This window comes from Apteryx mantelli, chromosome 16 (assembly GCF_036417845.1).
Source record: "Apteryx mantelli isolate bAptMan1 chromosome 16, bAptMan1.hap1, whole genome shotgun sequence".
NCBI lineage: Eukaryota > Metazoa > Chordata > Aves > Apterygiformes > Apterygidae > Apteryx > Apteryx mantelli.
This window is the reverse complement of record NC_089993.1, coordinates 4,309,766-4,334,929: the sequence shown is the minus strand read 5'-3', so window position 1 is coordinate 4,334,929 and position 25,164 is coordinate 4,309,766. Positions and strand designations below refer to the sequence as shown.

At 42.5% G+C, this 25,164-nt stretch overlaps 1 protein-coding gene across 11 annotated transcripts in view; it reads right to left on the bottom strand.

Annotated features, from left to right (window-relative positions):
* The window catches only part of DNAAF8 (dynein axonemal assembly factor 8), a 98,687-nt gene that overhangs the window by 34,286 nt on the left and 39,237 nt on the right, over positions 1–25,164 (bottom strand). For 9 of the 11 annotated variants that reach the window (XR_010885779.1, XM_067305969.1, XM_067305971.1 and 6 more), the window contains 8 exons: positions 24,303–24,497; positions 16,945–17,061; positions 14,726–14,870; positions 12,145–12,457; positions 9,298–9,404; positions 5,930–6,084; positions 3,741–3,888; positions 259–387 (listed from right to left, as the gene is read on the bottom strand). Coding sequence is in view for 10 of the 11 variants with exons in the window: in XM_067305969.1 (XP_067162070.1) it covers positions 259–387; positions 3,741–3,888; positions 5,930–6,084; positions 9,298–9,404; positions 12,145–12,457; positions 14,726–14,870; positions 16,945–17,061; positions 24,303–24,497 (1,309 nt within the window). In the remaining variant the exon portion in view is untranslated. The remainder of the gene's footprint in view (positions 1–258; positions 388–3,740; positions 3,889–5,929; positions 6,085–9,297; positions 9,405–12,144; positions 12,458–14,725; positions 14,871–16,944; positions 17,062–24,302; positions 24,498–25,164) is intronic. The other 2 variants (XM_067305974.1, XM_067305975.1) reach the window with 2 other exon arrangements.

The window sequence follows — 25,164 nt, the reverse complement described above, 5'->3', positions numbered from 1 at the left end:
AAATAGATTTATTTTTCTATATTTTTTAATTTACATTACAAAGTATATTTCTGTATCGCTTTTCTATTGATCCTTCTGTTCATTACCTAGCTGTAGGACACATCTCATGAGAGTCATTACTAAAAGACATCAGAGTGCTAAATGAGTTATTGCAGAAAACAAGCACATTCCTAATGTTCTTATTCAGGGAAATCCCCCAATATAGCTGTCAGACTTATAAAAAAGACAGAACAATGCATTTTCCATACTTTGACCTACCCAGTGTCTGCAACAAGGTTTCGGTGTAAGGAGCCACATGAAAAAACACTGAGGACTCCAGTCCAGTGGCCCACAAGTTGCTCTGCCCATCTTCAAGAAGGTGTTGTTTTGCCAGTTCATCCATCAGTGCTATGTACAGAACAAAAGAATATGTGAAGCAAACAGAACTCTATGCTGGAGTGTGACATGAAAATATGCTTCTTATCAAATATTTTGAGTCATCTGGCCAGAGTCCCATTACAGAGACATTAATGTGGGTCATGCTGAGCTCACCTGTGATACATGAGATGTGCTCCCATCATCCCCTCTCCCCCAGGACTACAAGTCATATTCTCTTACAGCAGGGCAAGTGGCTGCTGAAAAATTGAGGCTTGGCCACTACTTTCTCTGGAGACACCTTTGCTTTGTGACCAGCACCCTGTTGTCTTGATTAACTTCTACCCCCTGCTGTGAAATGAAACTTTTCATAAATCAAAGGTTGAATGAAAGATTATGCATACAGGACAGCCTACACAACACTTGAATTCTAAAAAGTGCCTTGAGTAAGCTGGTGTCTGCAGGGAAGAAAAGCCACAAATCTTGAGACCAGTGCTTGAGACCAGGCCCCCCAGGCCAGCAGCGATGCCAGTGTCCTGCATCCTGTGCAGCACCAATGGCCACAGAAAGTGTCGCTAGGATTACAGTCTTTAACAGAAGCGTCATCATGTTCTGCTCACATTTCTGTCAGGAAAATACCTGCTTCTGTTCCACTTTCACAAACACTAAGTGCTTGAAACCAGCAATCTCTCAGTTCCCATTCTCCCTTCAAAGTGCCAGGTTATGCACAGGCAGCAAATGAAGGTACTGGCATATAGTATAATTTCGTAACAATTTATTCAATGTTCTGCAATAACATTTCAGACAACAGTTTTAAAGGCTTGTTTTCAAATTATTTTCTAAACATTTTATAGTTTTTTACTCTACACATGCCTGTCAGCAATTTACTGTGGCCTAGTATGGGAAGTGGATTGCTAGCACTAGACACTGATGGCAAGCCACATGTGCCACACATGGCACTGACAGAGATTTGAGCTAGCACCAGTGACAATCACCTACTTGCTTTTTAAAATTCAGATGGCACAAGTAACTAAAAAATGTGCCATTATTACACCAGAGTTTTACCTGCTGTCTGTTCAAACTTAATGCCTGGCAGAAAGTAAAGTTTGGACAAAACTTTGTGAGGTTTGATCCTCAAGCTGCGGATCCGTTACTTAAAGACACATATCTCTGTGCTCTAGTTCAGGCATGATCGCTGAAGTTTTCCCTGCTTGGAAAATTGAAGTGTTGGAGCACGAAGGGGTGACTGCTTTTCAAGGGTACTGTTTAAAAATGCAAACGTTCTTCGTGTGGTGTTTACCCTACTCAATTCTTAATGCTTTTCTACACTTCCCAAACAACAAACCAAAGCTTATGTGACAAGAATATCAGTTTCCACACTGCAGGGCTCTGAAATAAGCTACTTTTCTGGTTCGTTCTGAAGCAATCACAGATGACAAGAAAGAGACATTTGCAAAATCTGTCTACAAACAAAGAAAAAAAACCTGTTCTCAGAAACAAGGGAAAACCTTTTACCTTTGCAGAATGATCTTTGGTCCAGTGTCTGCCTAAATATTTCTAGTACAAATTTCCCAGTGCAAAACATAAACACTCTAAACATCGTTTGTGACGCTCTCTTTGAGAGTGGCTTGCCTCAGTTCCCACAGAAGGAGCAGAATCTGTAATTCTTTAATGAGTAACTTTCCCCGGGTCTAGAGGTAGCAGGTGATGCAGTGCTGTATTTGGTCTGCCATGATTAATCCACTGTGTCCGAACACATTTTCAGAGCATTCTGTGATAGTCTTGGGAGACAAAGCAGAGGACTTTCTGAGCTGTCACTTTTTTTTCAAAGCTCTAAATGGTCTTTTCCATTGTGGATGGATCAGAAGAGGCAATCAGACAGTGGACAAATGTCTATACCCTCCACTCCTTCTCAGTGGTCCATTTGGAGCTAGCTGTGGTGGAGGGGTCAGCAGCTGTGTTGGAGGCTGTGCAGTGTACACTGTTCCTCTTCTCTCAGTGGTGGTGTCTGAAGGGGGGGATTTCAGAAAAACAGATGCAAGAATGGACTCTCCCATTGCAGGCAACAAGCCCACTGATAGAGCAGGAGGAAAGGCTGAAAGAGCTGGGATTGCTTAGACTAGAGAAGAGAAGGCTCAGGGTGGATCTTATCAATGTGTATAAATATCTGAAGGGAGGGTGTAAAGAAGACAGAGCCAGACTCTGCTCAGTGGTGCCCAGTAACAGGACGAGAGGCAACGGGCACAAACTGAAACACAGGAAGTTCTGTCTGAATAAAAGGAAAAACTTCTTTACTGTGAGGGTGACAGAGCACTGGATCAGGTTGCCCAGAGAGGTTGTGGAGTCTCCTTCCTTGGAGATATTCAAAAGCTGTCTGGACAGGGTCCTGGGCAATGTGCTCTAGGTGACCCTGCTTGAGCAGGGGGGTTGGACTAGATGAGCTCCAGAGGTCCCTTCCAACCTCAACCATTCTGTGATTCTGTGAATCAGGCAGGGCAGGTTCTTTGCTCCCTACTGATCACTTGTTGTTAGTGATTTTCTGCACTTGTGACCAAGTCAGCCTATCCTTAAGAAAACCAAATACTCTCTGCCTGAAGCAGAGCCTCAGAACAGAGTCTGACTCAATCAGAAGAAGACTGACTTGGGGCAGAGGCTTGAGTATTATTTCACAGACTCTACCTAAAAAATGAGCTGCAGTGCATATGCTTGGAAGTTGAGGCTGCAGGGCATATGCAGAACTCAAGTCTGAAGTTGACAGGATGGGATACTATTCTCAGACTCAGAGGCACGTACATGTTCCTGCTACCCTAGCTCTCTGAGCAATAAGGATATCTAAGAGAAGATGAAGCCAGGCCCATTATGGAGGTGCACAGTGAGAGCCCAAGAGATAATAGGCATGAATTCAAACAGATGTGGTTCCAACACAACATAAGGAAAAACCAGTTCCCCATGAGGATAGTCAAGCATTGGAACAGAGGCCCAGAAAGATGGGGGAATCTATGTCCTTGGAGATTTTCAAATCCTGACTGGAAAAAGCCCTGAACATCCTGGTCTGAATTCAGTGCTGATGTTGCTTTGAGCAGGAGGTTGGATGAAAGACCTCCTGATGTCCCTTCCAACCTGAATTATTCTATGATTCTAAGTTCAAAAGGACTTCAGTGCTAAAGATCAAATGACTGACAAAGATCAGTCTGCTATGTAGGATATGTAATAGTGGCTGATTTACACTTGGGTCTACAGATACATACAGGAAAACTATCAGGCCCTGATATTCTCAATAAATCTTTCCTGCAATGCAACAGCTTTGGTTGGAATTTTAAGTTTAGCTCACACACACTGAAATGCAAATCTTCTCTTCTGAGGTTCTTGAGAAGTAACAGCATTACCTTTTACCAGTGCAGGAATATGATGACTAGCATTCTCCTTTCTCAGCAATAAAATTAGACAGTGCATGCGTGGTTCAACAGAAAGTTCTCCTCTTTCAGAACTGGTATCAGCTGAACTTGAAATCTTGCTAGGGCAAAATACAGCAGTCTGAAATAATGAGGGACAGATTAGACTACTAAATCCAGATTTAGGCACTACTGGATTCAAGCAAATGGTCAAGTTACAGCAGCATAACATGATACAGCACAACGGCTGAGCCATAGTAACTTCCAATAACTGTGTGTTCATGCATCATCTATTCATAAGACTGAGCAACTTAATTTAAACCTCAGGGAAAAGGTTTCATATAACATGTTTTGCCCTACAACTGGGCTGGGCTGGGTTAAGAACACAACAGTTATTAAAACTCAACTGACATGTAGTACCACCATCCTAAGGCACTTACGCAGAAATGACTTTGAGCCCTAAATGATTTTTCAAAAACACTCAGCACCAGAGGCCCCATTAAAGCACTAATTGCTGTTGCTGCTGTTAACTTCTGAAATGACCATTTCCATTTAGGAGCACTGCTCCAAATATTTGGCTATTCGGGCTATAATATTCAATGAATAAGAGTTATGTTTATTCTACAAGGTATTATGGGCAGGAAAAGTGTTCTTCCTCGGGCTTGACCAGCAAACAAGCAGAAAAGAACAAAAATTTGTACAAAATTCAGTTAGTGATGTTAGTTTGCAAAATGATGCATTTCCTGATTCACTGAGGAAACAACCCTAAGCATGATGGTAAGAGATTTAAAGTAAGGGGTGCCTCGCTTTGTAAGAAAAACTGTCATAGGATTCACTGGGTGATTTATTGGGTAAGAAGCGCAGAACTGGACTTCTTGCATATGTAAGTTTGACTGTTGCATATGTAAGTTTGACCGAAAGTCTTGCATTTATGATTATTTCTGTTTCCTTGGGCTGACATGTCAAAATGCCAACTGCACTCTAACTCAAATAAATCTATCATCATGTGGCACAAAGCTTCAGAGAAAAAGAAAAAAATCATTGTTGTTTTTGACAACAGAAAAGCTCTTTTTAAAATCTATGTGAATGCATAAAACTAGGGGACTCGTTTATACTGAAAGCCCATAAGCAGTCCCGGAGGGACTGTGAAGTACATAATCACACATCATTTTGCTGGATGAAGACTATTCTCCTGAAAACATGTTCACAGATCAAAAATTGTTATTTTGGTTTATGCGGCTACTACCTGCTCTTGCTTATTTTGAAATCAATGGAAAAATTCATGTCTGCCTTAGTAGGAGAAGGCCTGATCGTGAATTTTCACCTCCGTTAAAAGGGAGAGGCTGGAGCCTGGTGGGATTTTCCTACTAAAGAAAAAAAACCCAGCACTGAAAGCAAACAGAGTACCACTTGCAGGAATACAGAGAACATGAGTGCTGGCTAGCTCCTAAAGAGACATGAGCGTCCTTGACAACACTTACTAGAGGAGCGTCAGCTCACACATCCTTAGGGTGAGAAAACAACAAAACAAAGATCACCCAAGAATGCCATGTATTAACATACAGCTCCAATATGATACAAAGATTAAAGATATCAGGATTTTCCATTAGCAAATACAAACTATTCATAGTCCCATTTAGCTCTGTGTAGACTAAGAAAATGGTGTAGTACATAAATGCCATCATTGCCCAACCTTCTCCCAGATTCACTCTGGCTGCTTTGAATGCACACTGTGGTGGGAACACCAGCATGGCTGTGATGCCCATCATCCCTCTGGTTAGGGCAGCACAGTAAATAAAATAACTGATTTAAAACAATGTCATGGCAACGCAGTTTAGGCTTTGTTTGCTTTGGAGGAAATGCTTTGATACTTGCAAATTGAGACAGAATTGTAAAGTGAGTTTCCCAATGCAATTATACCATGTTGAGGGAAACTACTGAAAAAGGCACTGATCAGAGGAATGTCACAAAGTTAACCTGAAGGTTTTGGCTATAATTTTTAAAATCTTAGGATGACCATGTGATATCCCGGAAGGCCAAATTTCAAAGAAAGCATATCAAAATCAGGGATTCTTTCAAGAAGTTAAGATTAGAATTAACTTTGCTCAGTGTGACAGCATAAAAAGTTTCAGAACAACTGGTAACCCAAGGTATACAAGCAAGCTCTGTGTTCTGTCCGGTACCTGACTTGTTGTCATGCTCAGCACAACGGCTTGCTTGGGTGAAAGCAGCAGCTGTCTGATTCCTTGCAGAACAAACCCCCGATGAGTACAGACTGAAATCACATTACCATATGCATGAGGAGATACCACAGGTGACACCAACAAAATGATGTCCCCTAGATCAAAAAGAGGGTAAGAAAAGCAGCATATTATTTCCACAGAATCTGTGGTATCAACACAAGGAAACTCTCACTGTGGCCACCTCCAACTTGAAATACCTCCCAAACGGAGACACCACATTCTATGATGTGCTCTATTCAGCCCATAATGGCAGCTATCAGAGGCCAGATGAGGACAGAAAAGCTTATGGCAACATTAATAATCTCTTTATGAATCACCTATTGCAGTCAGTCTGGCTCATCAGGTCAATCTAGCTATCTATGAGCTATTCATCTATCTTTGAAGTATCTATCTAGCTGTCTACGCCCTCAGTTCATGTGATAGCTATGTGTCAGCCCCTGCCAGGCTCTGTTTGGACCATTACAACTACAGCCAGCAATCTGACAGCAGTCAGTTCCCTGACAAGCCTGGCCATGTTGGCGAGTAGATAAATGAGGCCAGGAAGACTAACTGGTGGTTTACCCACTATTAGATACATGAAGAAATCTCACCATTCCTCTCTGCTCTTACTGGTGGTCCTTATCTGTAGCTAGCCTCTACAATCTTCTTCAGCACTACCTTCTGCTTCCTCTCATCCCTTCTTTAGTCCTGTCTTATGTCCATCCCAGAGCCTGCCTTATGGCACAGACTCCTGAATCTTTGGAACAGACTCTGATCATGACCCCACCACATTCTTCAGTTTGGTACCATCTGTGGCTTCACAAGTTCCTGACCTCAGTCATCATGATAACAATACCAGCCTGCTTGTTCCACCTGGGATTCATTTGAGCCTTGTACATGGGGCTGACTGCCTGCATTCTGCTTGCATCCCTCATCCCAGTAAATAAGGTTGCAGAAACAGTGGAGTTTATGTTAGGTTAGAACTTCGGACTTGTAGACTCCTATTTTCTAAGTTGAAGCCGCAAGCTCAATGCCAACAGGGTGGCAACACACGCTGTAAGCATACTGAGGAGGAAGAGCAACCAAGACCTCCTGAGTAGTGTCTAAGCCCCATCTGAGGTACAGGACATTGCTCAAGGCTTTTCCCTGAAGCCTCTAATCTTCCTGAGGTCCTTGATTTGTTCTGATCCTACCCTTGGTCTCCGCTCTCATGACTGCTTTCAGTATTATACTGTCCTAGTCCTAACATAACTTTTTTCTGTACACAGTGTACATTCAGATCTCCATAACCTACCAAGAAAGAGCTCTGAGAAGATATATGCTTAGTATCCCTTCTACATGAGTTTCCTCTACATTGCCCTGTTAACTTTCCCTAGCTCTGACAAAATTATATAATAAGGTTGGAAGTATTTTAGTCTCTGTGCCCCAATTACACTTTGTTTCTTGGGTAAAACTGTCAACAGTGAATGTTTCTTGTAGCTATGAACTTTGTGATATGGATATCTGTCCCCCAAGAACTAGACCAGGCCTTAGCCTGCTATTTCAAAGCCATGGCAACAGAAGAAGGGAAAGCTTGTGTTTATTATTAAGGATGGGACAGGCAGGGTGTTTTTGCTTAAAATTTCGATATGGCTTTAATTTTGCATGCTCTGAGCCAGACTGACATTAGTGTGCCACATCCATTATACCTGAATTGTCAAAACTCAAGGTTGCAGGTGGTAAGACTTTTGCCCCTCTCTAGTTGATAACACTTAAAAAATATATATTTTACACACATATATCCCAAATTAACAATCACATTTCCTAGGGTCAGTAAAGCTTTGATTACTGTGAAGGGGCAGATATATCTGGCAGGAGCACCAGTGTATTTGTTCTGCATGCTCTGCATGGGTATATCTTCCTCTCTCCCAGAGGAGCTGCCGGAGACCTGACAGAAGGAGTCAGTGAATGTTTCCTTTCCTTAATACCCCTATAGGGTTTCTGCTCCCAGACCAGCTTTTCAGAGTCATGATACAGTTATCTATCTGAGGAGCAAAGCTTGGAAGTGACTTCCTGAGTCCAAATACAGATGGAACGTGGTGTGGTGTAACTCAGCAGCCCACCATCAAATGTGAATCATTAATGGCCATAAAAGGAAGGGGAGGCAGAAAATGTGACTCATTCCATCAGCAGCAACCAGCTGCCATCAATACCAATCCCAAATAACATAGAGTCAATGGCTGCCTGCCAAGCTACTTGAGTTAACATGCCCACTTACACCAATGAGTGTAGCTCAAAGGTGAGAATTTCCTTTCTTTCCTTTTTTCTTCTCTATTTTTTTTCTGTCATCCTCTCTGTCACTTTCCCTTCCTTTCCTGTTTTGGGTTTACGCCTGCATTCTTTTCTCATACTTTCCTTCCTTTGGCAGTTTGATTTTATGTTCCTTCTTTCTACACCAGTGCAACCCTATTTTCCTCCTGCCATCTTCTCCCTGACAGCTGCTGAGCTTCCATACCCTCAATTTTTTTTCCTGTGGAAATATCTTCACTTGTGGGAGTAGAAGCAGGATAGCAATGCTCTAGTAGCACTGTCTCAAAACCACTTGTGCTTTAGAGAGATCCAACTCTAGAGAGGCTCAACTACAGAAGATTGCCAGCACATTGGTCCGTCTACATCAGACACCTCCATATCACCCAGGTCCTTCTTAGCCTGTAAGGCCTGCATGCTTTGGCAGGTTCCCCTTGAACACAGTCAGCTTGCTACTAAGTAGGAATTCAGATACTGGAAGACTACTCCCACAAAGGAAAAAGGGGAATTTGGGCAGAGAAGCCAGGTGAGAGCTAGTTAATATTAGCTCTATAAAATGCTTTCATTTCCAATAGGGTGGTCAGTCCTGGCCTGAGTGAAGTCTGAACTATTTCATACCCCGTGATGATTATATTCACCTCCTGACCAGTAGAGGCAGATGATCTGTAATCAAATAAACATGCAGTTTAAGACACTGTTAGCTCTTCACATAAATGTTTTCTTGATAAATATGCCCCTATGAGCAGAGATTTCCTGTTTTTTTTTTTATTTTTATTTTTTAATCTTTCAATGAAATTTAAGCAGCCTACAGGACTCTAGCAGCTACTCCCATGAGGAGGACAAGGTGATGATAACACTCCTCTGTCCCTTCATTTTAGGCAATAATGTTTCACCACAAATTCATTCCTGGCTCTAGACCTGGCCAGGTCACAACACTGGGAAATCCAGGGAGATAAATTTCCTGAAACAGGTGGGCTGGAGTAAAGAAATAATATCAGTGAAGGAACATTGTAAAACCTCAATATTTATTCCCTATCAGTGACCTTTGGTGGTTGCGACGAGTGTTGCTGGAGGTTGAGACAGCACTGTGCCCTGCAGATGAACCTTTTCTTCCTCGGCGTCTGTTCTAGTTGATGAAGGACTCTGAGGTCTAGAGAAAAACAGTAAGTATTAAAAGTTGTTATACCAGGTTCTGACTCTAACGCACTTTCTGCAACAAACCCAGGACCATGGAAACTTCTCTGGTAAAACTGCTTTACTGGAAAAACATTTCATTCCCTTGTCCCTGACATGAGCTGCATCAAGGTCTCTCTGATTGAATATTTTTCTATATTACCCCTCTGAGGCTCTCTGTGTTCAATTAAAAGTAGCTAATGCAAAGTGGCCAGCTTGGCAAGGAAATCTGGGAGTCAAGCAATATGTCAGGCTATATTGTCAAAGCTTTTCCTACTCGCAGATATGTCTTAGTTACTATTCAGTTTTGGTTCTTTAGTCAGAGTTTAAGCAGTTTTAAAGCTATTATGATACTCCTCTGGCATTTCATGTTCGGCAACAAGCACAACCAAGTCTGGCAGAGATGTTTAAGGGCAGTGAAACATCTACAGCATTCCTGCATACCTGAAAGGACCAAATGATGGTATGGTGAATATAAGTTGTGGTTCTGCAGGCCAGGGACTGACAACAACACAAACTACAGCCTGTGAAACAGTTTGACTAAGTCTGTGAAGTGCAGACTGCTCAGGCAAACCTGCCTGCCTCATCCCCTGCCACTGAGTAGGCTGGAATAACATCCTGCTTGTTCACTCCCAGTAGACCAGTAGAAGCTGCTGGTGTTTGCAAGTGAAATCTGAAAAACGGAAAACTGACGTGCAGTTTGTATTCTGGTCTCCCAATGGACAAAACTACCAGCATTAAGAACAAGACGAGTGCATTATTTAGAATGTAGCACCTCTCTAGACTGGTTATACTACAGTAGCAGAATGCATTATCTTTTGTAAGAGAAAAACCATTACTAGGGGAAAAAAAAGGGGGGGGAAAAAAGAATGAAACTTTGCCAAATCGATTTTTCAAATCTTAAAAGTAAAAATGATGAGAGTCACTGTCCATGGTCATGCAGAACTGAATCTGACACAACTTTATGAAGGGGAATCTCTATATCAGCATCAGACTAATTCTATATGGGCACGCTTTGCCTCTCTGCAGAAAGCACCATGAGGACTGCAGATTACTTAAGCTCTAGCCTGATGCCACTGATAAAGTGGCAGATCTTTAAAAACCTGTCCAGACCTTGCAGGTGCATGGACCTTGTTTGGGCTTTCTGCAGTGGAGTTTCACCACAGCATCATTTATTCAGTTCAGTAATATTAAAAGGAGATGCCCAGAGCCTAAAAATCCCAGTATGGAGGGATCCCATGTAATTACACAGGCCTGTGTGACAAACATGACAGCCAGGGAGAGGTGGCCTGTAGCTTCATATTCTCCTGATCAGTGGAACTTTCTTGCAGCCCTAAGCCAAAGCTTTCCATGAATCACTGTAAAACAAATGTTTCAAACCATAGCAGCTCCATCCATGCTTGGAACAGCCAGGGAGGTGTCTCCCAGAAGCTAACGGAAGACAAGTACCTCTTCTCTTCCCTCTGCAGGCCAGCGTACTCTGATCCTTCTTTGTAACGGTATGAAGAAAGGGATCTCTGAGCAGAGCAGAGCCCTTCATTTACACATTAAATGTGCTTCCTGGATTCTTACATCTGAGTCTCAGCCAAGGAAATTGCAAGATTGCCAGGAAGGGACGTGACTGTTTCACACTGCAGAAAGTACTCATCTTCATCATGGAAAAGCCCCAGACAGCTTTGGGAAAAGCTGGGAAGGAGTGCTGCAAGAGCATCCAGGCTACTCATCCAGCCTTCTGTCTGTCTCTCTGCAGGGGGAGATGGTGTGCAAGGACTATTCAGTACTGGCTTTCACAAAGCTGAACAGAAGTTTTTCTCCTTTTTCAGCTTTTCCCTGATACAACTCTGCTCTGCTGAGTAAGCCTGGCAGCCTAATATCACTGTTATAAACCAAGCAAGTTTAAGAATAACCAAAATCTAGCTCATGATTTTTATCTTAGACAGAAATGGATTTAATGGGAGGCTTTGGGGGCTGTAGTCCCCCTCCCTGTAGCACTACCCAGCAGAGCACAGGTGCTCTAGGTTGCGTAATAGAGCAATAGCTGCTTAACAGCCCAATTCCCTCTGCAGCCATATCCAGCCCTGTCTGTGAGCTGGATTCCTGACTCCTGAATCTCACTTGTTCCCAACACTTTATGACACCCTGTTGCTATGCTATCAGTTCCTAAATTGTGCTTCTCGTGCCGATTGCTAGCATTAAGATTTTCTAAGCCACTCTTCATTTTCACATACTTTTGTCTGAGTCCTCCAAAGAACCTTTTCAATTTGAAATGCCCAGTGTCCAATCAGTTGATATGAAAGGGACACAGGGCAAAGCTATTCCTGGAGACCAGGTGCAGCTGGAGGAGGTCTCAGATCAGGCTGATCAGCTGTATCTGCCACAGAAGGTCCAAGAGCAGGTGCTGCAAATGTATTATATAGGCCAGAAAACAAGTGATGAGAGGCAACTGTGTGAGTCCCATGCCCCACGCGTGACACCTTTACATATCTAATATCTGTTGCAGAGGAGACAGCCCTGCGAAAGAAGGACTTTCACAAACTCATCTGGAAATGCAGAACTAGACAGATGCTCCCATGCTGCGCTCTTGTTCACTGAGATGCTTTGCTAATGGTTGATATGTAAAGACTAAGCACACTAGCTGTTTGCCTGCCTGGTCTCCATGTCATACTCCTTCTGGGAGAACTACAATAGCTCAGAAACATGCAGGCCAGGGCCATCACCTTGCTTTGTTATATCTGCAAGCCAGATTCAGGACACCAACATGCAGTGCTGCATCGGCAGCTCTCCCTCCAAACCACAGGCACAGCTCCATGTGCACACGGCTGTCCAGGTGCGGCAGGTAGGCGAGAGGCTCCGCTCGGCTCCTGCAGTAAAGGGCATTGATGGAAGCGCAGTCTGTCACACTGGCCAGCTGTGGGTCAGACGGTCCCATGATATTCTGCAAGGTGCTGCACGCTTTAGGCCCTCTCATGCCTAATGCCAGCACCGGTGGCATCTTGCCAGGCTCTGGAGTATAGGAAGAAGGCAGTTTTTCTGTGAAAGATAAACACATGTGTGACTACAGCATGGTGCTCCAAGCTGCTCCAAGCTCATTCATTCCTTTCAAGGGCTCTTCTCAGATCATTCCTCCACGCAGATGAGTGACAGTTTATCAGTAATTCCACTCCCATTATATTTTGCCAAGGTATTTCCTTATTTACCCATCTAAGGAGACTTTTGCTCTGTCATGCTGGATTAAGACAAAATTACCTACCGGTCGACTAGCTGTACATTTTTACCTCATAGTAAATCTGAGATAATTCAAGGTAGTTTATCTGTCAAAGAAAAAGGAGTGGAGCCTCACATTTGCCATGGGGAAGGGTGTGCACAGAGTAGTTACTACAGAGCAACTGAGAGAAGGCAATACTTTAATTTCTTGTGCCGTATCTTGTTCAGACCCACAAGGAAGGCTGGTGGGATTGAAGGGGAAACGGGGCAAGAATCTGGGCTTGAGGAGAGGGATGTCTTCTGTAATTTTCATCAAACAAGGGAAAACTGAGAAAGGGATCAAAGGCTGGAAATCTATGGACATCTTTTCCAGTTTATTTCCTCTTGGATCAAATGAAGATTTTACACTATGTGTAGTGATATCTTCAGACAAGTATTTAATTATCTGCCTTTATTTCCCTGCCATGACATGAACTCTAGCTTCCCGTACTTCCTGCAACAGCCCTCTCCTACATCTCTGGCAAATCCTTCTCCATGTCTACTGTCAGCATAGTTGGGGTCCAATAAGTGAAAACAGAAAAAGAGTAAGTTTGGATCCTCCACAGTTCTTATTGCAGGTGTTAGAGGCAAGGTGTGTCACACTCTGCTTTGGAGTTTAAAAATATTCAGTTACATCATTTGTTGCAAAAGAATCAGAAGCCAGAACAAAAGATCTCCAGAACAGGTAGATAACGGAGAAACTGACTGTAAATATTTAAAATCATCATTTTAAAGTTTTTGAGCTAAGGGTAAAAATGCAATTTACAGACTTGCATAGCAGTTCTCAGCTCAAATGAATTGTCCCTTCATATGAAGTGTTCCTAAATAACGTGCAGGGTACAAAACACTGAAGCAGATCTGCTGCCTGTCTTCTCTTAATGACTGGTGATTTTATAGTTTTCTTATTCATTTCTGAAGTCCTTCTTCAACTCTTCAGCTATCAGTATGAATGTATTATGTACACAGTGCTGAGATAACTGCAAGTGCAATCCCATTTCTGAGCCATTCTGCTCCTACTGTTTTCAAGTGTAAAAAGGGGACAAGGAGACTGCAGAATTTTTCTCTGATTAAGCTGGTCTTCACTCATCTTCTGTCTAAGCAAAAGGAAACTTGTTTCTCTCAGTCTGCCCATAACCCTCCTCAAGAGAAAAGGATTAGATATATACGTGATTTGATGTCACATCCAAGCCTTCCAGGAGAACTCCTTGGCTTAAAAGAAAGTAGCCATTCTGCAGAGGCAATCTCCACATTTTGCAGATAATGCAATGGCTGTTGTTCTAGAGTTTTATTGCATTAACAATTAATACTATTCAACACACACTTTGAGACAAGTTTCATTATCTTTATTTCACAAATGGAGAAACGGAACACCTGAGTGGTACAGGCCAATATCTGCAAATATTGGTTTCTAATATTAAAGGTTTAGGAATTTAACTTCAGAGACCTGTGACATTTTTGTTTGGCCTTATCTTCTCAGTGACTCATCTCAGGCCATCTTCTATAGGCAAACTGTGACATTTTGGTGATGGCTTATCACCCAAAGCAATTATGGGATGGCCAGATCAGTTGTCTTCTTTTAGGTAAAGTGCTCTTTTAGTGCTACTAAAGGGTAAGGAAGGACTGAAGACCCAGAGGCAATGGGGGGACTGAAGAAGAGAGAGGCTGTTTTCTCTGTAACTGAAACCTCCAGGAAAATCAGTGGGAGGTAAATTAACATATTTAACTCACATGAACCTAACCCTGCAGCTTAAAGCAGTGCAATCTGGGAAATCTTTGCGCAGGAAAAACAACTAAAGAGGCTTGAGACACAAAGCTATCAAGAGTTAGAAATACAACTCATGGCTATTCAACACTGAGAACAGACAGAAGGAAAAAGCCCAAGGTCTGGTCTTACTATTTCCAAAAGAAATGATAAGAGCATTGATAAATAGTATCAGATTGTAAATCTAATATCCTCTTCCCCATGCGGGTCTTCAGCTTAGTACAATTACAGATCTTCACCCTCATGTTAGTATTATTACACGGTGTAATCTCCAAACGAAAACTAGACCTCACCTGAGCTAGAGAGCAGCACATCATGCTGAGGATAGAGCAGGCGGAGTCCACAGATATCCAACCCAGAACTGAGAACCAGCTGTAACATGTGATGGATAGCTAGGGGACTTCGGAACAGAGTTTCAAACAGCAATACCATAGCAACCTGAACAGCAAGAGCACATTGGAGAAATGAGCCAAACACTTCCAAGCCCACAACGATCACACAGCTGTATCTCTCTCCTCACCTTTAATTCCCATGCCTTATCTATATTGTAAGAGCCACAAAGAGGCTTTCTTTTCATTTATGTTTACATGCAGTTGAGTACAGCAGGCTTTTAGCCTCAGATTGGACCATAATAATAATCTACTACTAATAATAAAATTGCACTTTTTGTCACATAAACCTACTAGTAAAAGGCTGCAAGATCTCTGGGCAGAGAATGGAATGTATCAATCCTGCTGTTTAACTGTGCATATTACAGAAATACAGTAAAATAATAATAGGCCAACTGGTTGTTTCTTTATACCTACAAAAGTGCCAAAATCAACATAAGAAAAGAATCGAACAGCAGACATTGCTAGTACTGTCACTAATTTATATTTTGAAATTTTCTTTTCCAGATGAATCCAGTTCAGCTCATCCTCGCGTACAGGAAGATATACCCTGACACATACTGAATCTATCTACCCAAAAGGGAAGTAAATCATTCCGAATTCTGCACTTTCTTGTCAGAAGAAATGTATTGTTTCAAGAAGCACATGCTTTATGACAGGAAGCTGTGTGGTACATGATACTCTGCGGATAATAAATTGTCTAGCTGTAGATCAGGCAAGCATGATTGTACTGGCCTCAGATTTGTGCATGGTTCTCCTGTCTGTAGAGACACAGTGCTATGCCCAGCAAGGAGCTTTACTGCTGCAGTGAATGCCAAATGAATTCATCATTACTGGACACTTTAAATGAAATGCTACTCGTCCATAAACACATAATGAGGCTTATAACATCATGATAAATGAAGTTATAAATCTACCCAAATCATAAAAAAGTAGTCTAACTAGGAATAAAAGCTCTGTTTCTTTATATTTATCTAGTCCTACTCTCCGGATATTAACCCATTGTTCATAACAGCCAGTAAAGATGGATTTTTCTGTAGCTGCCATGAGGGCCCTGAGTGTATTCCCCTGCCCCTGGGGATTTGGCTGCCTGGGCTCAAAGCCAACTTTGATCATGCAGCTGTCCAGTGTTGAGAAACCTTGGCAGGGACCTGTCTCTCCTTCGCTTGGGAGCTGCTTTTAAGCTCAGGCACTTGGCCGTGGTCCCTGAGCTATGTTGCAGGTATGCCTGTGTCCAGTCTCATACCTCCCTGATTCTGGCCTTGATCCCAACTGCTGACTTGACTTTCTGGATTGTCCTCATCACTATGGACTTACGGGGCAACCACTGGACTCTTGTCTGACTCTGGTTACTGCTGCTGGACCTGCTCTCCTCCTCTTGCTTAGGTAAGATGGAATTGCACCCCTGCCAGGAAGGTCACTGGCCCTGTCTGCCTTGCTGTTAGTCTCAGCTCTTGGTTTGCTGTCCCTACCAGAGCATCCTGCCCTTGCTGTGAGAAGTTCTGCATAGGCCCAGTAGTATCACTCCAAAGGCAAGGTGAGGAATTGTAATAAAGACATTATGAGGTATTTCCTGACTGTGCCAAGTGCTGAGTATCTTCACATCCTAATTGTGGACTTGGAGCATCTTCCAGGAGCAAGCCTGGCACATGCCAACCATTCTCAGCAACAGACTCACTGCATGTTCAGGAAGAACATAATGTATCTGCACCTTCCTGAATCAATGTTAAGAGGAAACTGAACTCTGTCAAGTCAAACAGCTATGTTCTGTGCTGTGCAAGAGCTAAGAAAAATGAGTTACCAGAGTAAACAAATTCTCATACATGGGTGGGGGTCCAGTAAATTTTGGTATGCATGCTTAAACTGAGGCAAATGTGAGTTAAATTACCGTAACCTTCCCTTCTTCTAGGCTAAGCTAAGCTTAGCTTCTTCTAGGCTAAGCTAAGCAATCAGCACATCAATACCGATGACACAAAAGATTTAGCCGATATGTTTAAGTCTGAGTGAGAAATACTTCAAGATTAGTATTCGTACCAAACCTACAGATTCAATTACTCCAGGTCATTTTTAATCGTCTCTCAACTTCCCACATCATTCCACAAGTCAGAAAGGAGCTTTTTTACCTCAGTGTCAGTATCTCTGCTAGCCTCGATGTTGCTGCTGTTAGGGAAGTACTTTTCACCAGTTTCTACTGTCTGCCAGTAAAACCCAGCTGGAACTGCAAACACCTTCTCCACTGCCTGAAATGCACAAAGGACATCTCTTATCTGTATGTTATCTTGATCCCTCAAAATCAAGAGCGAAGAAAAATAGTATAGTTAATGTTAACAGAGAGCACACAAGGTGATAATGGATTAGTCTCATTAGTCCAGTGTTGTTACCACATCGTTTGCTTTATATCTGTTCCACTAGCTCCAATTAAACGACATCCCAAGAACATGAATCTGCAATGGCATCCTGAGAGTCCCTGATGTGCACATTGCCCGCTGACATGAATGGGAGTTACACGCCAAATGCACTGCAGGATCGGGCCCAACAGCTTGAGCACCTTGATTCTTTGTGATTGTGCTGACCACCTGGCAGAAGAGGGCTTTGTAAAGAGAGCACTCTCATTAACTAACCAAAGTGAAGGGGTAGGGAAAGACTTGTATGAATTTTTACATGCCTGTAACAAAAATGGCATGTTTCTTCCGTGTTATGTCACCTCAAGTGGCATATCTGCAAGTCCTATTGTACCACATGCTCATATCTAGGCAGAAGACACTGGCCTTTAGGCCACAGCGTTACAAAGTGTGACATTTCTCAGCACCAAGCAAGCAATTTGCATAAGTGCACATTTAAGGATGTTTAAGGATTTATCACTTAGGAGAATTTGCTCTGACTCCATGCTTAGTAAGCAAGGCCACAGCCCCAAAATGAATGCAGCTTTTGAAAGTCACGTTCACCGAGTTCTGGTTCAGGGAAAAAGTGGTGTTCTTAATTATGCCATTACTGAGCACTCCAGAAATATAGATCCATTTTTGTGGACTTCACATTGAGCAGAATTCTCTCCAAGACTAAAAAAAGTGTCACTTCTGGGACATTGGCTCAGGTGGTGTAAATCAGAGTAGCTTCACTGGTTTTAAAGTCTCTACTTTGATTTACTGCAGGCCTGAGTCTGTCCTCACCTCACATGTTTTTCTTCAGACATTACTAAAACCTTTTCCATAGAAAGGAAATTAAATTTCAACACGGTCTGATTAAGACTTTTATTACAGATAGAGGATATACTAATTATATGAAAAAGTGTTCATTCTGGATTATGAGGTACATATAACGCTATTTAATTGTGCAGGGACGAGAAGGAATTCCCTTGCCACGCACCACTCAGAACAGAGCAGAGCAGAGCAGAGGGAGTTCAGCCTTCCATACCTGGCGGAAAATACTTCTTCTCTAAGACCCTGCAGACACAGAGCATTGCAATAACCTCCTGTCTCACGGCACAGTCATTGTGCCAGGATAGAAAGGCATCCTACAGTCAGTGGAAGATACAGCAGCCCCAGGGATACTTTGGCTTATGCTGTGCCAGGCTTTGAAGCCTGAGATCATTTCACCATAACCGTTTCTACAACTGGGTCTCCCTAACCCTACTGTAAGAAAGCAGGGTTTCTTCTAGCACTGAAATCCTCTCCATCCATATCACTGCTATCAGAAAGAGGAGGAAGGGAAGGGCATGTCCAGAACTCCGCATTTGAAGGCATTCTTTGCTTTTCTCAGCAACTATCCTTTTTCTTATTTGCTCTTTGGCAGACAAATCCTTATTTCTGCTACCTTAAGACACTGGAAAAGACTGATTAGTACCATAACTAGGATTGAATACACATATCGTTTTTCAAAAATTGTAAAAAACCACCCAGATCCACTCTTTGTTTCAGACAACATGCTGTGATGAAACCAGGCAGTTACAGGCAGGAAATTCACAGCAGAACAAAAACATCTTGTAAAATATTGAGCAGAAACAAGAATAAGAACATTTTAGAGAAAGCTGGAACTTGCATTTCACTGGAGCTGTGTACAGCGAAAACGTGAATATTTAACCATCACACAGAAATATGACCAAATCTAATATCTCTTCTTCATGTTTACAGTATATTCTGTTCTCCTTTCTGACAACAAAGAAATGGCTTTTGCTCTCAGGTGACCTAAATAGTCATTTAAGTCGCAACGAGAGTCTTCTAGGCTGAGGAATGTTTCTCAGCCACAGCAGGAAAGAAGAAACTGCAGAAAGAGGAATCCCTATGCACTTCACAGTCTCATCCCCTTGCACTCAAGGGGCTATCTGATGCAAAAATTAGCTCAGCCATTATCGCTATGAGACAGCACCCAAATTCCCTTGGATCCTGTATCCTCCATTACCTCTAGAGACAGACTGTGAATTCTGTATGTGTATATCCCTTCCCTTTCAACTCCACTGAACAGATCTGTGGCAGCAGAGGGGAAGAACCGTTCTCAATCTAGCTTGATGCTAACATACAAGCAAGGCTCATGTCCAGTGCGATACACTAAATCATGCCCCAAATTAGGCTGCATTATACTTAAACTCTCTCCTCTCCCTGCTGTCATGAATTCCAATGTGTTAGTGCACAAGTCCTTGCAGAATCCAGATTGACACAAATTTCAGTTTGCTTCGTGCACACCTTTCTTTCCCTCTTGTCCATGCTCACTTCAGTTGGCTACAGAATTTAATTCAGAAAATGTGAAATCACAGTAGGAAGACCCCAGGCAACAGAAGGGCTGGGGATAGAGGCAGCGTATTTAAGGTCTTTGACACTGAAGATGTGCAGTTTTGGTGACTGTATTTCAGGCAGTTTGAAGGTGCATCTCACCTACCTTTGCCTCCATTTCAGATAGGGAAAGAGGTGTCTTAAAACACAGAAGAGAGAAAGGATGAGACTAACTTCCACTCTTTCTGCCCATTATCTACCATCATGCACAGTACTAATGGCTAAGCACATTAGCTTGATAGTTCTTTTAAACTGCTCTCTTTGGAATAATTAGTGATGGTCACAGTTTAAATGTGAGCTATCAAATTTTAGCAAGAATGAACAACTATAATGGTTCACTCCTCCCCAAGCTATGTCTTCATCTCTGTGCCAACTCAGGCAAATATTACTGTAGTGCTTTCTCATTTTAAAGATTAGATTTTTTAATTACAAATGACAAAGACAGAATGAACTCCTGGCCCCATATAATCAATGGCGAACTCCAATGGACTCAGCTAGGGACAGGATGTCACCTTCTCCCTTCTACCCTCATGAAGATGACTCTTTGAGACACAGCCATGCAGCTATTCTCTGACTGTGGATGGATTTCTATAATTCGTATAGATGAGGCCCCAGGACAAATGTCTCACCTATGGGTGAGTCATCTCCATGTGGACTCATCAGTCAGATGGCATGTGATACGTATGTAAGTGCTCTTGCCAAAGCTGTTGATAGGGCTTTATTAGGCTGCATGGCAGATTCAGGGTGCCAGACACCCAAGGGCCTGATCCTTAGCACCAACTCCAGTAAAGATGAGATAGGAGCAAGATTTGGAAAGCAAAGGACATCTGCTATGGATGAGCAATCTCCTGTTTTACAGCTTCAGCCTAGACTTCAAACAGTCCAGATGTCTTAGGGGTCAACATCTGCCATGCTGCAAGCCTCAGCAACCTCCTGGCTCTGGTTTGGAGAAGCAGACATGTGGAGGTGCTGTTTTGGGTGTTCTATGCCACTGCGTGCACGTTAAACCAGTACTCTAATGCCCAGTTCAGCTGCTCAGCAATCATATCCTTCAAGCTTTAGCATCAGGCTCAGCAGAAGCTTCAGGAGAGGAAAATATGGCCCTGAGCCCATACACTGAATGTGACAGCTTACAGCAACATGTGGATCAGATCTGACAACTGGCCAAATTGTGTTGCACTCCAAGTAGCTCAGGCTGTGTTATACCCATGAAACATTACATGGCCTCACTTGGGTGCTGCTATTTTGCTTCTCAGACAGCATGAAAGGAGAAAAAAAGAGAGAACACATGGGGTAATAAAACAAAAACAGAACAGCATAACTGCCAACATCCGTGAGGCACTGAACCAGAGCATACCATTAGTTATTACAATTGAGTTTGCGTGTGACAGGCAGTGACCTCACAGCCAAGGGCCTGAAGACAGTCAGGTGAAGGCGAGATGCTGATGTGGCGAGTAGCAATTTTCTGAGCAAGCCTCTCATTAGCAGTGGTGTTAAAAGAAGTTATAGTAAAAGTGGAAGATACTGAAGCCACTCAGCAGGGGTAAGGCTATGATGCTTGTCGTGAAACAATGTGACAGCATTCAAACACTAAAGCTCTGGGTCTTCTTGTCAAGCCTATGCTAGGAAAACAGACTCAAAACTGTACATATCCTATAGATTGTATTGTCTGTAATGGAGCATGAACCTCACACCTACCAGGAAATGGAAGTGCTAAGGATTATTCTCAGCCATGTCGAAAATCTTTTTTCCCCAAACTTTTTCACTAGCAGGTTCTGGTTCCACTAGTATGTTTTTCTTTGGAAAGAGCTTCCTCATTTCCAGTCAGAGAAGTGGAGAGCCTGAAAAGCCCTAGTACGTGATTTGTCTCATTCTGCTGGAACACCTTAGTTTCTTGCTAGATTTTTTTTTTCCTATTCTTGTTTTGAATGTTGCAAATGGTGTTTCTGGCTGCTTCTCTTGGGAGATTTTTCAAAGTCACAGAATTTTCATTTCAAGCAGCTTCCCTCTCCCCTCAGGAGAAGGGTCACATTGTGCATGCTGTCACCAACGATGGATCTGAATCACCCTCTGGAAATGCCTCTCACTCCCTCCGCAAAGACTATACGTGGAGCTTAGGGCAATTGCATATCTAAAGTAGGTGCCCGAAGTACACAAAGTAACAAGTGATGAATCTGGGCCCATGTTTCCACAGGAAGAAACAGTGATTTCTAATTTCATCAGCAATGCACTGCTCTTCTGTTACAGCTACATGGTTATTTCAGTCTTCGAAAAGAAGTCTGCACCTTTCAAAGTTTTTTGGTGTTGTTATTGTGCTGGAAGTCAGCAGGGAAACAACTAACACAAAGCACTCTGGGGAAGTAAGTGGGAGACTTCCGACCACCAGGAGGTGCAACAAAATCAATTTGCTGGAGCCAGAAAATTTTCTCATTCTCCTCAACTTAGAGGTGGAGGCTCCCTTCCTCCTTGAAACCTCATTCTGACATGTTTGCCCACCCCATGCTGCTATGCCCTGACTCCTCTGTCACGGAAGGCACCTGTATGGGTTGGGAGTTCGGCAAGATGCTCTGGAAGGTGACCAAAAAGGTAGCAAGCAGTGAAGTGTTAGAGATGCACTCTTCGGGCAAGGGTCCCAGTGTTCTGGAGACAGAGCAAGAGAAATCCTGTATGCTTTAATGGGAGGAACAGGTGGAAGCAAAAAAGGATCAGTGATGGCTACATATGTTGCCTGTGTCCCTAAAGGTTAATACTTACATCCTAAGGCTTAACAGGAGAAAGTACTTACATTTACTTTATGTTAAAATGAAGCAATCCTCTTTTTCCTGACAAGAGACATTGTAGCTAACAATTTCCACAGGATTATGTTACTCCAAACCTAACCTGGGATTTTAATGACTGTGTTGTGAGTTTACTTTTCATTTCCAAAGTGAAATACTGCAGGTTAATAGGTTGTATGTATAGCATTTACAATGGAGAGCCTCAAAGCAGGACAGCAATAGAAAAGCAATCTATTTGGGGTTCAGAACAGACTGAGCAACTGCTAGACCAATTGACTGAAAACAAGATATTGGCTCACTCTAGCAAACAATGTACTTAAAGGTTATTACTATTACTGCTACCAATTGCTTATAAACCACACAGAGCTCATCAGTACACAAGCAAACTGCAGTTTTACCTCATGTTCACCCTTCCTTCACTCCTTGTTTCATCCACCTGCCAGGACTTGCCTCTGGGACAATAAACTACTTGGAGCAAAAATGGTTGCTCACTGCATGCTTTTCCAACACACAGTAGCAGGATACTTTGGTCTACTCAGCTTTGTGTACACCATTCCAATATACATAACATACATGGATCACTGGCCTTGTACAAAATTTTCAGTCTGATAAAGTTGATTGAAAATGATACTGCATTTTCTATGCACCACTTCTGTGGTTGCTTTTTAATGCACATTTTCAGTTGGTACCAATTGGGAAAGCCTCAGGGCAGGCAACAGGGTTACCTGCTGTCCCCTGAGAGTCTGGATCATTGCACCTTGCTTAGAGAAGCCAGCCTTTCCATTTAACTGCAAGACACATATGTCAAGAAGCCATTACACCTAATGGTCTCAGTGCAATTCAGGCCTTGAACCTGAGTGGCACTGAGCTTTTGAACTTAGGATGAGAATGCGGTCTTTAAATTGATTTCAGTTTTTCTATGCCATTGAGGCAAAGATTCACTCTCAGAAAGTGTCTGCTATCTTGCTGTTCAATTTCTAATGATTTATAATTCCCCTAATAAGGGATATGCAAAAAGGCCCTGACTATTTTAAATGAGGCTGTACTTTATGCCTTACAAATGTACAGCAGATTTATCTTTCCCAAGTATGTCAGACTGCTTTTTAGCACTTGCCTGTACTTGAAAGCTACAGTGACTGCAAATCAACAATTTTAAGCCTCCCTTTCCTTCATAGAATTGGGATAAAACTTTAGGCAACTTGCTAAGTGCACTGTTAAGCCCCTAAGCTTTCACAGTATTGATTCTCAAAGTAATATTAATCCCCAAATCTGGTTGAAAATGCAGAAGAGTTCTGATGCTACATTATTTTCCAGACAACTGGACTTAGATGTGAACCTGAGTTCAGTGTTCAACATTCCCTGGAATTGTGTGTCAAGGTTTTTGTTGACCTAGGAATTTTCAGAAAAGACCATGATTGACTAAAGGCTGGTGATATTATGGGAAAGGAATAAGTGGAACATTCCCTCAAAAGTACTCAGTGCTTCTTTGAAAAATGGTATGAATATCTAAGGTAGGACAGGCTGTTCAGTACTTAGAGGCCTAAAAGCAATATTAGATGCCCTCAAGGAATAAACTCCCACAATAAGCCAGAGGTATATGAATTATTGTAACATTTCTCTCACTTAAATATTTATGGAGCACTTGCTATCCCGAAAGAAATGGAAAAGTTAATTATCATTCTACTTATGCATGAGGTGAATGTCCTTCCAGACTTCTCTAGGCAGGCAAATGATTTTAAGCACTTGATTTTAAGAGATGTTATGCACTTGTAATCTCACACTCTTCAGTGGTAAGCAACACTGCTTAGAAGCATTTTTTTCAAAATGAGTTTAAATCCTTAACTAAACCAAAGGAAAATATCTGTAACACAGGAAGAACAACAACTTTTACTGGATCTAATGAGAAAAAATATCAGAAGCCCAAGCATTTGTGTACAGTACCTGAGGATCAGGATTAACAGCAGTGATGTAACTGAGCAGGACAGAGGGAATTTCAGGAAGAAGTGGATACGGCTGGTTTTGGAAGTAATTGGCCAGTTCTGCCCTCCACCAGATAACATCTGGAAGCCATGTATGGGATAGAAATGCAGAGATCTTCTGGTAAAAAGTGGATGTTCCTTGTAGATCTTCTTTAGTCTGCAAAGAACCAATGGTTAAAACCCATCACTGATGGCCTCAATAGCTCCCTGTTCTGTGCCATGTACCTGCAGCAGCTTTCTCCATTCTTTCTGGCCTACAAAACCAATCCCAACCTCATACCTTGTGCATCTCCCATGCAGGTGCATTTCAAATTCTCCAAGCCAAAACCCTAACTTAATACCCCTCTCAGCCTCCCAAACCATCAAACCCTGCATCCCTACAACCAGAGCTCTAACCTTGTCCTCTTACCCGTAGAAAGTGCACTCTTCACATGGTCCTGCTATCACCCTGCCAAGTCTCTCATCTCAGATCCAAAATCAGTCCTGATACAGACTGAGCTCTTTGAGAGCAGATGCTGTCTGCAACAGTAACTAACCAGCTGACTGTGTGGAAGTGCTCACCCCATGACTAGGGGACTGCCTCCACATAGACTTGACTCAAAGAAAATCCCCCTTGGTAAAGACCACTGGGGAGATTAGCAGCATTGCCCTTTCACCAAGGCACTTGAAACACTCACACTGCTAAGATATAGAACTTCATCACAGAAGATGGTTGGAGAGGTAACAGTAATGTTCAATTGGTTACAAAATGCTGGTATAAAATAACTGGCTTATGACATCCATTGGCCGACATGAATTACTCTGAGGCAGGTTGCATACCACAG